At 45.2% G+C, this 15711-nt stretch overlaps 1 protein-coding gene across 1 annotated transcript in view; it reads right to left on the reverse strand.

The window, feature by feature from the left end:
* Nucleotides 1-636: 636 nt before the first annotated feature.
* Nucleotides 637-15711, reverse strand: part of LOC126642832 (nipped-B-like protein) — a 34452-nt gene continuing 19377 nt past the window's right edge. The window contains exons 7-8 of the mRNA XM_050320786.1: nucleotides 10987-11080; nucleotides 637-674 (exon numbers count right to left, since the gene is read on the reverse strand). Coding sequence (XP_050176743.1) covers nucleotides 652-674; nucleotides 10987-11080 — 117 coding nt within the window. The 3' untranslated portion in view covers nucleotides 637-651. The remainder of the gene's footprint in view (nucleotides 675-10986; nucleotides 11081-15711) is intronic.

Genomic DNA, 15711 nt, shown 5'->3' on the forward strand with positions numbered 1-15711 from the left:
CAATCCCTTCATCTGTGTCATTAATGAAGATATTAAATAACACTGATCCCAAAAGGGACCCCTGAGGGACACCACTGGTCACTGATGTCCATTGGGACTTTGACCATGACCCTCTGGATGCGACCATCCACCAATTCCTTATCCATCTGACAGTCCACCCTTCAAATCCATCTCTCTTCAATTTCGAGAAAAGGATGCTGTGGGGGACCATGTCAAAGCCTTTACAGAAGTCTAGACAAATTACATCTGTAGCCCCTATCTAGCAAGTGTAAAAGGAGTCTAGCCCATAAGTTGGTGGGGTTGATTAAGAGGTCTTTAAACTAGGTTTGAAGGGGAAAGGGATTGAAACCAAGATCTCCAGAGATGAGCCTAAGGGTGGAAAGCCAGAGTTAGAAGTGATATCAACAGCCCAGCTGAAGTGCATGTACACCAATGCATGCAGCATGGGTAACAAACAAGAGGAGCTGGAAGCCATCGTGCAGCAGGAAAGCTATGATGTAGTTGTCATCACAGAAATGTGATGGGATGACTCACATGACTGGGGTGCTGCCATGGATGGCTACAGGTTCTTCAGAAGGGACAGGCAAGGTAGGAGAGGTGGAGGGGTGGTTCTGTATGTTAGAGAGTGTCTTGTCTCTGTAGAACTTGAAGTCAGTAGCAATAAGGCTGAGTGCCTGTGGATCAGAATCAAGGGGAAAAACAACAAGACGGACATTCTGGTGGGAGTCTTTTATAGATCACCCAACCAGGATGATGAGGATGATGAATTATTCTTCAAGTAGCTGGCAGATGTCTCAAAATCGCCAACCCTTGTTCTTGTGGGTGACTTTAACCTGCCAGATGTCTGCTAGGAACTCCACACAGTGGAGAAGAGGCAGTCTAGGAGATTCCTAGAGTGTATAGAGGATAATTTCCTGCTCCAGTTGGTAAATGAGGCTACCAGAGACGGGGCCCTGCTAGATCTACTGTTACCAAAGAGAGAGGGACTGGTAGGAGATGTAGTGGTTGGAGGCCATCTGGGGCACAGTGACCATGAAATAATAGAGTTTTCAATACTCAGGGATGCAAGGAGGGTCATCAAAAAACCCTCTACACTGGACTTCCGGAGGGCAGATTTTGGCTTACTCAGAAGACTGGTTCAGATTGTACCCTGGGAAACAGCCCTTGAAAACAAAGGGGTCCAGGAGGGATGGAAATGTTTCAAGAAGCAAGTCTTGAATGCACAGGAGCAGGAAAACCTCCATTCTTTGTTTGACATGGGGGGGAACATAGTCACCAAAGATGAGGAAAATGCTGAGGTACTTAATACCTTCTTTGCATCAGTTTTCAGCAGTAAGACAGGTTGTCCTCAGGACAACTGGCTTCTGGAACTGGTAGAAAGAGACAGGAAGCCAAATAGCCCTCCTGTAATCCATGAGGGACAGTTTGTGACCTTGTCATGGTTTTGCTGGTTCTTAGAAACTAAGCAGGAATTTTTCCCTTCCTCCTGCCCACTGCGTGGAGAAAATGTTTAAATGGGCAGTTAAGTAACACAAAAGAAGCTGTTGGTAAGGCCACATTCCTAGTTAATGGCCCTCAGAATCTTGCTTTTGGGGAAGGGGGAGGAGTTCCTTTTTACTTTTTGTTTCCCCTCTCGTCTCCTGAGAAACAGGGGAGAGGAGTTCAGGTGGCTGTTAAAGCTGGAACAAGATCGGAGTAAGAGCTCGGAGTAAGAGCTCGGAGTGGGTTTTGTTTTCAGTCTGGCTGTCAGCTGTGGATTCTGCTTGGATTTTCATCAGAGAGGAACTGTTTTGGGAGGTTTTTCCCCTTCCCCATTCCCATTTGTTTCTTTCTTAGCAGCGGTCCTTGTGCACATCAAAGGGAGAGGGAAAAACTATACCGCACAATTCAGCCAGCAGGACAGAGTGAGTTTTTCCCATTGGGGAGGACTTTTTTTTGTTGTTTCCCTTCTCTCTCTCCCCTTTCCCAGTGTGTGGGGGGAGGGAAACCCATATTTGGTTTCTCCAACACACCCCGAAGTGTCTTCCCCCACATAGCAATAACCAGTTATCCCACAGTGCCCTCTGCTGACCAGCACGCAACACTGCATGCTCTGCATCTCCAGTGATCCAACAGCACTCCCTGTTGATTGTGGTCACAATTGCACCAAAGGGCGTAAACTGAACGATTTACCTTTTTTTTCCTGTGCTTGTTTATTGGTTTGTTTTAAAGAAGATTATTTGTGTGTATAGGAGTATTGTTTGGTTGTTTTACTTGTTTTCTTTTGTTGTTTCTGCCAATACACATATATCTTTTAATAAAGGGCTGTTATTTTTCCTTTTTCCACAGTTTTTTTCCCTTCAGTCAGAGCCCCTTAATTTCGGATTTAAAATTGCTTAGAGGGAGGAGTTTGGGTCTTCCTCATAACTCATCCTCAGTAAAACACCTGTGTCTCATTTAAACTGAGATAGACCTGTTGACCCACTTGGATCCTCAGAAGTCTATGTGACAAGATGAGATCCATCCTAGGGTGATGAGAGCTGGCGGAAGAGCTCACCAAGCTGCTCTCCATCATCTACCAACAGTCCTGTCTCACTGGGGAGGTCCCAGATGATTGGAAGTTGGCGAATGTCACGCTAATCCACAAAAAGGGCTGCAAGGAGGACCTGGGAAACTACAGGCCTGTCAGCCTGACCTCAGTGCCTGGCACAGTCATGGAGCAGATCATCCTAAATGCAAGCACATAACACCTGGATGGACAAGGGATCAGATCCAGCCAGCACGGGTTCTGTCTGACCAACCTGATCTGTTATGATCAGGTGACCTGCCTGGTGGATGAGGGGAAGACTGTGGATGTAGTCTATCCAGACTTCAGGAAAGCCTTTGACATGGTCTCCCATAGTATTCTCCTGAAAAAGCTTGCAGCCCACAGCTGCACTCTGTGCTGGGTTAAGACCTGGTTGGAAGGCCAGGCCCAGAGAGTGGTGGTGAACGGTGCTGCATCCAGTTGGTGGCCAGTCACTAGTGGTGTTCCCCAGGGATCAGTGTTGGGCCCAGTTCTATTTAATATCTTTATCGGTGATCTGGATGAGGGGATTGATAGTATCATTAGCAAATTTGCAAATGACACCATGTTGGGGGGAGTGTTGATCAGCTGGAAGGCAGGAGGGCTCTTCAGACGGACCTGGACAAGCTAGAGAGATGGTCTGATTCCAGTGGGATGATGTTCAACAAGGCCAAGTGCCAGGTCCTGCACTTTGGCCACAACAACCCCCTGCAGGGTTACAGGCTGGGCACAGAGTGGTTGGAGAGCAGCCAGGCAGAAAGGGACCTGGGAGTTTGGATTGACAGGAGGCTGAACATGAGTCAGTAGTGTGCCCAGGTGGCCAAGAAGGCCAATGGTATCCTGGCCTGTATCAGGAACAGTGTGGTCAGCAGTACCAGGGAAGTGATTTTCCCCCTGTACTCAGTGCTGGTGAGGCCACACCTGGAGTACTGTGTCCAGTTCTGGGCCCCTCCGTTCAGGAAGGATATTGAGGTGCTGGAGCAGGTCCAGAGAAGGTTGCTGAAGGGACTGGAGCACAAGTGCTATGTGGAGAGGCTGAGGGAGCTGGGGTTGTTTAGTCTGGAGAAAAGGAGGCTCAGGGGAGACATCACTGTCTACAACTACCTGAAAGGAGGTTGTAGCCAGATGAGCATCGGTCTCTGCCGACGTCCACCCAACAGGTCTCTTCTCACAGGCAACCAGTAGTAGGACAAAAGGGCATGGTCTTAAGTTCTGCCAGGGGACGTTTAGGTGGAATATTAGGAAAAAGTTTTTTACAGAGAGGGTAATCAGACATTGGAATGGGCTGCCCAGGGAGGTGGTGGATTCACCGTCCCTCGAGATTATTAAGATGAGACTGGATGTGGCACTTACTGCGATGGTCTAGTAACCACAGGCGTTGAATCAAGGGTTGGACTTGATGATCTCAGAGGTCTTTTTCAACCTGGTCGATTCTATGATTCTTTCCTTGCCCAGTGATGGAGTCACTCCATCATAGAAGGCCACTGGGTTGGTCAGGCAGGACTTGCCCTTGGTGAAGTCATGCTGGCTGTCCCAAATCTACTCCCTTTCCTCCATGTGCCTTAGTAGAGCTTCTAGGAAGATCTGCTCCATGATCTTCCCAGGAACAGAGGTGAGGCTTACAGGGTGGTAGTTCCCAGGGTCCTCCTTTCTACCCTTTTTAAAGGTGGATGAAATGTTTCCATTTTTCCAGTCACCTGGGACTTCCCGACTGCCATGACTTTTCAGATATCATGGAGTGGCTTGGCAACTCCATCAACCAGTTCCCTCAGGACTCTGGGATTTATCTCATCGGGTCTCATAGACTGATGTACATTCAGGTTCCTCATGTGGTCACGAGCCTGATCTTCACTTACAGTGGGAAGGACTGTGCTTCCCCAGTCCCTGTCCTGCTGTCCATCCACTCAAGAGGTGTGGGAAGAGAGGTTGCCATTGAATACTAAAACAGCATTGTTTATTGGGGAGTGTGGGGGGGAGTAATTTCTTCTGTGACCTTCCTTTTCTGGCTGAAATACCTGTAGAAGCCCTTCCTGTTATTCTTTGTGTTCCTTGCCAGCTTATGCTTCAGCTTCCCCTTGGCCTTCCTGACCCCATCCCTACACAACCAAACTTCATCTCTATATTCTTCCCAGGTTACCTGTCCTAGTTTCCACTGCCTCTGCATTTCTTTCCTACCCTTTAGTTTGACCAGCAGGTCCTTACTTAGTCATGCTGGTCTCTTATCTTCCTTGCCTGATTTCTTGCTCCTGGGGATCACTTACACTTTATGGAAGACTTTCTTAAAGATATGCCAGCTCTGTTCTCTTCCCTTCTCCCTGAGGGCAGTTTCCCAGGAGGTGCTATTGACTAACTCCTAGAAGAGCTAGAAGTTTGCTTTCCTAAAGTTCATGGTCCTAACTTTACTATTCCTCTCCATAACTTTACCAGTCACTGAAGTGAGACTGACAGGTCTGTAGTTTCCAAGGTCATCTTTCTTGCCCTTCTTGAAAATTTGGACAACATTTGCCAGCTTCCAGTCAGCTGGGACCTCTCCAGATTCCCAAGACCATTCAAAAAATCATTGAGAGAGGTCTCACAATGACATCAGCAGCTCTTTGAGTATTCTTGGATGATTCCCATCAGGTCCCATAGACTTATAGGGATCCAGATGGAGCAGCAGACCCCGCACAACTTTAGGGTCACCTGGGAGTCGATCATTCTTGCAGTCATGGTCCTCCAGCTCAGGGTACTGAGACCCCCTTAGCCTGTCATCAGTGTTGAAGACAGAGGCAAAGAATGAGTTAAACACCTCTGCCTTGTCTCTGTCCCTGTTTGTGAGGTGACCATCCTCATCCTGGAACAGGTCAATGTTATTTTTGCGCTGCCTTTTGCTACTGACATATTAAAAAACTCTTTTTATTGTCCCCCACAGAACTGCCCAGCTTCAAGTCCAATTGAACTTTGACAGCACAAATTTCCTCCCTACAGTGACAAGTAGCATCTCTGTATTCTTCCCATGTCACCTGACCTTGCTTCCACTGGCCATACACTTTCTTTTTTTGCCTTAGCTCCAGAAGAAGATCCCTGTTCAGCCAAGTTGGCCTTCTGCCTTGCCTGCTTGACTTCTGACATTTAGGAAGTGCTGCTCCTGTGCTCTTAGGAGGTGGTGCTTAAAAAGTGACCAGCACTGATGGGCCCCAGTACCTTCAAAAGTTTTTTCCCAGGGGACCTCACTCACTAGTTCCCTGAGCAGCCTGAAGTCTGCTCTCCTCATATCCAGGGTTGAAGTTTTGCTGGCACTTTTCCTCCTGTCAACAGGGATTTTAAACTTAATCACTTTTCAGTCTCTGTAGCCAAGACGGCCTCCAATCCCCATTTCATTCATGAGACCCTTTCTGTTAACAAGCAACAAATCAAGGAGGGCACCCCTTTTTTTGTTGGCTCCCTTATTACCTGTACCATGAAGTTATCACCCAGGTGTTTTAACAATCTTCTGGACCTGTTTGTGCCAGTTGTGTGATATTCCCACTTAACATCCGACAAGTTGAAGTCCCCCATAAGGACAAGGGCAGTTGATTTGGAAATGTCCCTTAGTTCCTCAAAGAATAATTTGTCGGTATCATCATCCTGGCTAGGAGGTCTATAGCAGACTCTCATGGTGACATCTGCATTATTTGTTTGTCCATTACTCCTTACCCAGAGGCTCTTAGCTGTGCCATTGCCAACTGTAAGCTCCATACATTCCAGTCCCTCTATTGCATACAATGCCACACTCCCCCCACCTCACCTGCCCTTCCTATACCTCCTGAAGAGACTGTAATCATATCATGGCACTCCAGTCTTGAAGTAATTCAAGGTTGTACAATCACAGTCTCCAGAAGTCCTTGTTACTTCTCTGTTAGAAGTACAGAAATGCAGCCTGTATCCATACCTTTAGTAATTGCCTCACATTTCTATGTTATATAAGAAAGTTTAGATGTTATCCTTCTTGTGATTTTTCTCTGAACTGGTGTCTAGTGCCATTCTTTTTGTCCTCCCAAACAAAAAAAATAATCATTTTGCTAATTTTCTTTATCAAAGTTTGCAACTTCTTAATCAGACTTTCAAGGACGAATGAGAGTAGTGAGAAAAAGCTCAGTGTAAATACTTGATGTTTGTTCATCAGTGGAAAACTTATCAGCATAACCAATTGCTTATAGTCCAAATTATAGGCCAAAACCTCACTGTCAGGGATCACATATTCTAAGTAGCACTAATTATCCACATCTCTTCAATACATTTCTAAAATGCAAGATTAGAGGAAGTAAATATCTGGCAAGATTCTTGCAGCATCAAGAACTGGTCCTTTTGATCAGGGTTCATTAATTTCTTTAAGAAGGCAAAATGGTAGCATCATTAGTAACTATTTCAGTTGTGTGCTTTATCAATGAGAAAAGTAAAGCTAACAGGTAAATCAAAAAGCTCCTCTTTCACTTTTTTTAGCCTCTGGAATGATTAAATGTTGCAATCTGAATTGTACAATCAGATTGTTTTCAGAAATATTCTGAAGAGGTATCCCTTCAAAATGAGTTCCTAGACAACCAATTGAAACAGCAGCAACTTTAAACAGAAAAATAATTCAAATATTCTTCTAGTTGAGTGGTAATCATATATTTAAGTGGAAGTAGCTTAGATTCACAATGTTGTTTAACTAATAAGATCAACAAACATCTATTTTGTGTGCTGAGATAAAGACAAACAACCACATTTAGTCTTTGTCATTTACACAAGTCTCACAACAAGTCCTTTAGCACAAGACTTTCTAAAATACTGATGCTGTTGGCATGCTATACAACTACTTCTCACTTGCATTTCAGCGACATTTCTTCTGTTTACCACAGTATATGCCTACAGAAGATGAACCACATTTATCAGTCACAGGATCATAGGATAATTCAGTTACTGTCTGTAGTGGTTTTCTGTGGCTGGGTTTTGGTAGTGGGAGGGGCTACAGGAGTGGTTTTTGTTAGAAGCTGCTAGAAGCTTACCCTGTCCCGTGAAGCCAATGCCAGCCAGCTCCAGGATGGACTTCCTGCCACTGGCCAAGGCCAAGCCAATCAGGAGTAATAGTAAAGCCTCTGTGATAACGTATTTAAGAACAGAAGGTTGTTGCCCAGAATTCCAACCAGGGAAGAGCAGAGTGAGAACATGGGAACAAGGTAGACACCAAGGTCAGTGCAGGAGGAGGGGGAGGAGGTGCTCCAGGCACCAGAGCTGTGGCCCCTGCAGCCTGTGGTGAAGACCATGGTGAAGCAGGCTGGCTCCTTGCAGCCCATGGAGGACCATCAGGGTGCAGAGACCCACCTGCAGCCCATGGAGGAGCCCATGCTGGAGCAGGTAGATGCATGAAGGAGGCTGTGACCCTGTGGAGGCCCAAGATGGAGCAGGGTCCTGCCAGAGACCTGCAGCCCATGGAGAGGGAAGCCCACGGTGGAGCAGGTTTTCCCCGAGTAGGACTTGTGGCCCCTCTATGGGACCCATGTCGGTACAGCTCATCTGTGCAGGACTGCACCCCATGGAGGAGTGACCCACAGGACAGCAGATTGGGAAGAACTGCTGCCTGAGGGATGGACTCACGCTGGAGAGGTCCATCAAGGACTGTCTCCCATGGGAAGGACCCCATGGGAGCAGGGGAAGGACTCCTCTCCCTGAGCAGCGGCAGAAACATCAACTGACCGTAATCCCCATTCCCCGCCTGCTGCACCTCTGGCAGGGAGGAGGGATAACATGGAAGGAAGGAGAGGTGGGGGAAAGGTGTTTTTAAGACTGTTTTATTTCTCGCTCTTTGGCTCTTATTCTGTTAGTAATAAATTTAGGTACTATCCCCACTGTGAGTCTGTTTTGCCTGTGAAAGTAATCAGTAACTGATCTCTCCCAGCTCTTAACTCATGAATCCTTAGCTGTTTTTTTTCCTCTCTCCTCTGCCCAGCTGCAGAGGGAGAGTGAGAGAGCAGCTTTAGTGGGTACCTGGTATCCGGCCAGGTTCAACCCACTACAGTGTCCTAGTTACAGGGACTGGGACCAGTTTATCACTAAGTATAACCAAAACTGTGTATTCTACACCCTATATGTAATTTCTTACAGAGTGTTAATAAATTCATTGTTTCCAGCAGTTGCCCGGGGCACACCTGACATCTCAGGCTACAAACTGTGTGTTAAAGAAACCCATTGAGGCAGGGGAATGTTCTTTTGTTTTCACACCAATAACTCCTCTCCAGAAAGGCATTAACACCTTCATACCCAGCCTGAGGGGTCATCTCTGCTAATGGGCCACCTTGGACAGGCATAATAGGCAGTTGCAACACCTAGACCATCAAAGATTCCAAAATTATCCCATGACTCACAGAGTTAAATCACCCATTGTGAAACTCCCTGTCCTGGGGGAGGTACTGGGCATTCCCACCTGAATTTGAGCATATATAAACTTTGGGTTTTGGGACTTCTGGTACCACTCGCTGGATTAAGAGGAGGACCAGAACTTCAACAGGACTGCCACTGCCGCTCTTGACAGGACTGTGATTATTACTTCAAACAGGACTGCGACCATCATCTGGACCAACAGGTTTTCCTTTCTTTTTACTTTGCACCCCGGGGGCGACATGGTGCTCAGCGCAGGGGCTAACAAACACCATTCTGTTCTTGTCCCAGGGTGTTGGGTTATACATCTGTCTTTGGAGGTTAAAACCAGTTTTATCTGTATCATTATATTGTAATCTTCTTAGTAAATTGTAACTCTGACTTGTAATCTTTTGAGTCGGGTTCATTTCTCCCACCAGTTTGCTTTTAAACCAGCACACTAAGGAACTTCAAGAGGCTTTTAGTTGATCTTCATGCTCAAAGCAGGGTGAGCAAAACCATCTGTCCTGGTTCTGGCTAGGACAGGGTTAATTTTTGCAGTAGCTGGGAGGGGGCATGGCCAGGACCTGGAAGTTATTCTATACCACCTCTTGTCATTGCCAGGGGTAGGGGAAAGGGATTCCTTCCAGTGGAGAAAGCAGGAGGAGGGAGCTGTCCGGTATTGTCTACTATTGGATGGTTTCCATGTGAATTTCTTTTCTTATACTCAGTCATTAGTATTGTTGCTGTTACTGTTAATTTTCTTATCTCATTGCTGCTTTCAGTAAATTGTTCTTATCTCAAGCCATGATCTTTACCTTTTGTGCCTCATATTGTCCTCTCCAGCCTGTTGAAGGGGGAGGAGGAGGAGAAAATGGGGGAGCAAGGGAGTGGCATGTGGTTTGGAGTCTCAGTGAGGGCACTGAATTGGGGAGTATCATTCCTAAACCACAACACCATGTTATGCAGGGCTTTATCCAGACTGGTCTTGAAAACCTCCAAGGATGAAAAATGCACAGATTCTCTGGGTTTTTCCAATGCTTGACTGTCCTGATAGTGAAAAAGGTTTTCCTTCTACCTAGTCAGAACCTCCCATTTCAGTATAAGTCCTTTGTCTCTCATCCTTCCTTCACAACTGTGGAAAGCCTGACTCAAGTCTTCCTGATAATCTCCTCATAGGTATGACGAGACTGCTTTAAGGTCTGTCTGTCCACTGTATGTCATCCTGTCTGTGTCCCTGTCATCATCATCCCTGTCCCCCCTCAAAGACTTGTCTTATCCCAACTGCACAAGCCCAATACCCTCACCTTCTCTGGAATCTCCCCCATCTCCTCTTCTCCCTCTCCACCTAACCTTACCACCCATAAAGACTTAATTTTTTTTCGGAACTAAAGACAAGAAAACACTGTTGCATCTTTTTACTATTACCATGTAAATACATAAACACTGAAAGCCTAGATTAGTAAGAATATGTCCAAACCCCTATCTTACTAAATCTCATCTATCTCAACCATTGCTTCTTTGGGATTATATTAAAAACAACAGTATGCATTACATATTTTAGCATAAAGAATTATTTTCTCATCCGGCTGACAGTTTACACTATTCCTTCTCCACAGCTAAGGTTTTCAGGCTTCATTTATGCTATGTATATTGTGTTCATTGAACTACTTTTAATTTCAAATTCATAAAATTTGATGATTGCAATCAAGACAAGCATTGCATGTTAAAACACTTTTGAGTTGGTTAAGAGTTCAATACTTGTAATGCTGCCTTTAAATTTTTTCTTATGTAGAGTAACTGAAATAATTCTTATATTTTAATCCTCATATTGGAAACAATTTAAAATTATTCTGTCCTCCCTGAATTTGAGCTTTGTTTTGAAGTATGATTAGTCAATTTTTGAAACTTAAAACATTTTCTTCTGAATCAGGGCTCAAAATAATTTTGTATCCATAACTTAATGACATACAATTTAGTACTATTGGAATACAGAACTCATGAGAATTAACTAAATGCCTCTTTAAACTCTCTGGTTTTTGAAACTAGGAAAAAAAATACATTGATATACATGACTGCTAGATTACCTTTAAGGGTTCCATCACTTCCAGCTGGAGAGCAGACTGCCTGTGGTGACCTCAAGGAAAAAGATGCAGCATTCTTTACTGAAGGATCGCCATCCTAAAGTGACAATGATAAAAAAAGCCCCAAAAACATTAGGAACATGAACATTTGATAAAATAAAGACTGAAATTAGTACATATACTGATAAAATTGATTGGATGAAAAAGCATACAAAAATATTAGAAAAATAGTTATTTATATAAATATTTTTGTAATTTAGACTGCTATTAGACTATTATATAGGCAACATTCCAGAAAACAATTAGCCTTAAGAATTTAGAACCTGGGTCCCCAGCACAGGAAGGACATCAACATATTGGAGCAAGTCCAGAGGACGGTAATGAAGATGCTCAGAGGGATGGAGTAACTCTCCTATGAGGACAGAATTAGGACTGTTCAGCCTGGAGAAGGCACCAGGGAGACTTTAAAGGACTTTCCCATACCTGAAGGGAGCCTACAAGAAAACTGGAGAGGGATTTTTGACAAGGACATGTAGTGACAGGACAAGAGAAAGTAGCTTTACACTCAAAGAGGATAGATTTAAATTGGATATTAGGAATAAATAAATTCTTCCCTCTAAAGGATGGTGAGGCCCTGGCACAGGTTTCCCAGAGAAGCTGTGGATACCCAATCCCTGGAAATGTCCAAGGTCAAGTTGAATAGGGCTTGGAGCAACCTGGTCTAGTGGAAGGTGTCCCTGCCCATGGCAGGGGGTTGGAATGACACGATCTATATGGTCCCTTCCAACCTAAACCATTCTGTGATTCTCAAGTTTCTCAAAAAATGGTCCTTAAATTGAGTATACGTGCAGTGAGCCTTCAAGTCTATGCTTGCTGATTTAGTAGAATCAAATATTGTAAATATTTTTTAAATATATTGTAAAATTGTAAATATATTGTAGGTATTCATAATTTTCGTAATTTTTAAGAAACAAAATCCTAAAACTAAGAAAAAAACTAAACCCTAAAATTTTTAAGTTTTATGATTTAATAATCTTTGTTCATAACTATCTCTGCCAATGGTCACACTGCTTCTAAAAAGGCTGCGACATTATGATTAACCTTATTATTCATACACAGATGCAAACTTCTTCATTACTCCAACTTCTTCAAACTGTTTTCTGCAGGATTGCTACTCAAATCAGTTTTTAAAGGTATAATTAATTTTTACCCTTAGTACTTATCCCATTAAACTGAACAATGATGGTATGTTTTATCTTTTCATAGACAGTTTTGAATGAGTTTCATAGAATCATTAGGGTTGGAAAAGATCTTTGATATCATCAAGCCCAACTGTTAACCCAGCACCATCACTGTGTTTACCACTAAACCATGCCGTCAAGTGCCATATCCACATGTTTTTTGAACAATTCCAGGGACGGTGACTAAACTACTTCCCTGGGCAGTCTGTTCCAATGCTTCACAATGCGTTCCATTAAGAAAGTTTTCCTAATATATTATCTAAACCTCCCCTGACACAACTTGAGGTTTTTTCCTCTTGTTCTATTGTTACCTGGGAGAAGAGGCCAATCCCCATCTCACTATAACCTCCTTTCAGGTAGTTGTAGAGAGCAATATGGTCTCTCCTGAGCCTCCTTTTCTCCAGGCTAAACTTCCCCAGCTCCCTCAGCTGCTCCTCACAGGACTTGTGCTCCAGACCTTTCCCCAGCTCTGTTGCCCTTCTCTGGACTTGCTCCAGCCCCTCTATGTCTTTCTTGTCATGAGGGGCTCAGAAGTGGACACAGCATTCGAGGTGGGGCCTCACCAGTACCAAGTATGAGAGGACAATCACTTCCCTGGTCCTGCTGGCCCCACTATTTCTGATCCAAGCCAGGATGCCATTGACCTTCTTGCCCACCTGGGCACATGCTGGCTCATATTCAGCCAGCTGTTGACCAGCACCCCCAGGTCCTCCACTGGCTTTCCAGCCACTCTGCCCTCAGCCTGGAGCACTGCAGGGGGTTCTTGTGATGGAAGTGCAGAACTGGGCACTTGGTCTTGTTGAACCTCATACAATTGGCATCAGTCCATTGATCCAGCCTGTCCAGATCCCTCTGCAAAACCTTCCTGCCCTCCAGCAGATCAACACTTCTGCCCAACTTGTTGTCTGGAAACTTACTGAGGGTGCATTCAATCCCCTTATCCAGATCATTGATAAAGATATTAAACAGGACTGGCCCTAATACTGAGCCCTGGGGAACCCCACTGGTGAGTGACCGCCAGTTGGATGCAGCACCATTCCCCACCACTCTCTGGGCCTGGCCATCCAGAGAGTTTTTTTACCCATCAAATACTGCACCTGTCCAAACCATGGGCTGCCAGTTTCTCCAGGAGAACGCTCTGGTAAACTGTGTCAAAGGTTTTACTAAAGTCCACGTAAACAACATCCACAGCTTTTCCCTCATCTGCCAGGCAGGTCATCTTATCATAAAAGGAGATCAGGTTGGTCAAGCAGTAACTGCCTTTCCCAAACCCATGGTGGCTGGGCCTGATTCCCTGGTTGTCCTCCACGTATTGCATAATGGCACTCAAGATGATCTCCTCCATGACCTTCCTTAGCATCCTGGTCAGGCTGACAGGCCTGTAGTTTCCCAGATCCTCCTTCTGACCCTTGTTGTAGATGGGTGTCACATTTGCCAACTTCCAGGACCTGGGACCTCTGCAGTTGACCAGGACTGCTGGTAAATGATTGGAAGTGCCTTAGTGAGATCTTCCACCAGCTCCCTCAGTACTCTTGGGTGGATCACATCCAGGCCCATGGACGTGTGGGGGTCTAAGTGGCATAGCAGGTCGCTGACCATCCCCTCCTGGATTATGGGGGCTTCTTTCTGCTCCTTGCCCTTCAGGTCTGCCTCCCAAGGAACTCTCTCAACCAGTCTCCTAAATAGGCCAATCTGCCCTCTGGTAATCCAAGGTGGCAGTTCTGCTGACCTCCTTCCTTACTTGTCTGAGAATCAAAAACTATCATTACATGATTGCTGTGCCCAAGATGGCCACCAACCATCACATCACCCACCACACCTTCTCTGTTTGCAAACCGCAGGTCCAGCAGGGCACCTCCCCTGGTTGGTTCACTCAATAGCTGTCAGGGAGTTCTTCCACACACTCCAGGAACCTCTTGGACTATTTCCTCTCTGCTGTGTTGTATTTATAGAAGACATCTGGTAAGTTTAAGTTCCCCTCAAGAACAAGGACCAGCGATTGCAAGACTTCTCCCAGCTGCTTATAGAATATTTCATTTGCCTCTTCATCCTGGTTGGATGGTCTATAACAGACTACCACCAGGAAATCTGCCTTATTGGCCTTCCCCCTGTTTCCTACCCAAAAGCACTTGATTCTATCATCACCATCATTAAACTCCAGACAATTGAGACACTCCCTAACACACAGGGCTACCTCATCACCTCTCCTTCCTTGCTGATCCCTTCAAAGAGTTTATAGCCATTCATTGCAGCATTACAGTGATGCGAGTCATGCCACCGTGTTTCCATGATGTAATAGTTTTCCTGCTGCACAATGGCTTCCAGTTTCTCCTGTTCATTGCCCATGCTGCATGCATTGGTGTACATGCACTTCAGTTGCATTTGCTGATGATACAAAACTGGGGGGAGTAGCTGATACACCTGAAGGTAGTGCTGCCATTCAGCAGGACCTTGATAGGCTGGAGAATTGGGCAGAGAGAAACCTAATGAGGTTTAACAAGGGCAAGTGTAGGGTCCTGCACCTGGGGAGGAATAACCCCAAGTACCAGGACAGGCTGGGGGCTGACCTATTAGAGAGTACCTCTGCAGAGAAGGACCTGGGAGTCTTGGTGGATGACAAGTTGGCCATGAGCCGGCAGCATACCCTTGAGGCTAGAAGGGCCAATGGGATCCTGGGGTGCATCAGGAAGAGCGTGGCCAGTAGGTTGAGGGAGGTGATCCCCCTCCTCCTCTACTCGGCCCTAGTGAGGCCCCATCTGGAGTGCTGTGTCTACTTTTGGGCTCCTCGGTACAAGAAAGATAATGAACTACTGGAGAGGGTCCAGCGGAGGCCACAAAGATGATGAGGGGTCTGGAGCATCTCTCTTATGAGGGGAGACTGGGAGAGCTGGGCCTGGTTAGTCTGGAGAAGACTGACAGGGGATCTCATTAATCCATACAAATATCTCAAAAGGTGGGTGCCAAGAGGATGGTGCCAGACTCTTTTCAGTGGATCCCAGTGAAAGGATGAGGAGCAATGGCCATAAATTAAAACATAATAAGTTTCATCCAGTGGCAGAGCACTGGAATGGCTACCCAAGGAGGTCATGGAGTCTCCCTCTCTGGAGACATTCAAAACCCACCTGGACACATTTCCATGTCACCTGCTCTAGGTGGCCCTACCTTGGGGTTGGACTAGATGATCTCCAGAGGTCCCTTCCAAGCCTGACGATTTGTGATTCTAAGTTCTCATGAACTAGGATGCAGTTGCATTGCATCACAAAATTAGGGGTGAATATTTTTTAATACTTCCTCTTTAAACATTGTGAAATAAATTATCCCAATATTAAAGTTTTCCAAAAATCTTGTCTTAACAAAACCAAGATTCTCTTGAAAGCGTACCTTTAACATTTAATGCCAAGAACAGCTTATTTTGAAGAATTTTCATTGCTGAAGCAGAGACTGAGAAAAATATCTGATTATTGGGTATTATGATAGAAACTCTCTT

The sequence above is a fragment of the Myiozetetes cayanensis genome, unplaced genomic scaffold, assembly GCF_022539395.1.
Source record: "Myiozetetes cayanensis isolate MyiCay16 unplaced genomic scaffold, myiCay2020 scf248, whole genome shotgun sequence".
Lineage (NCBI taxonomy): Eukaryota > Metazoa > Chordata > Aves > Passeriformes > Tyrannidae > Myiozetetes > Myiozetetes cayanensis.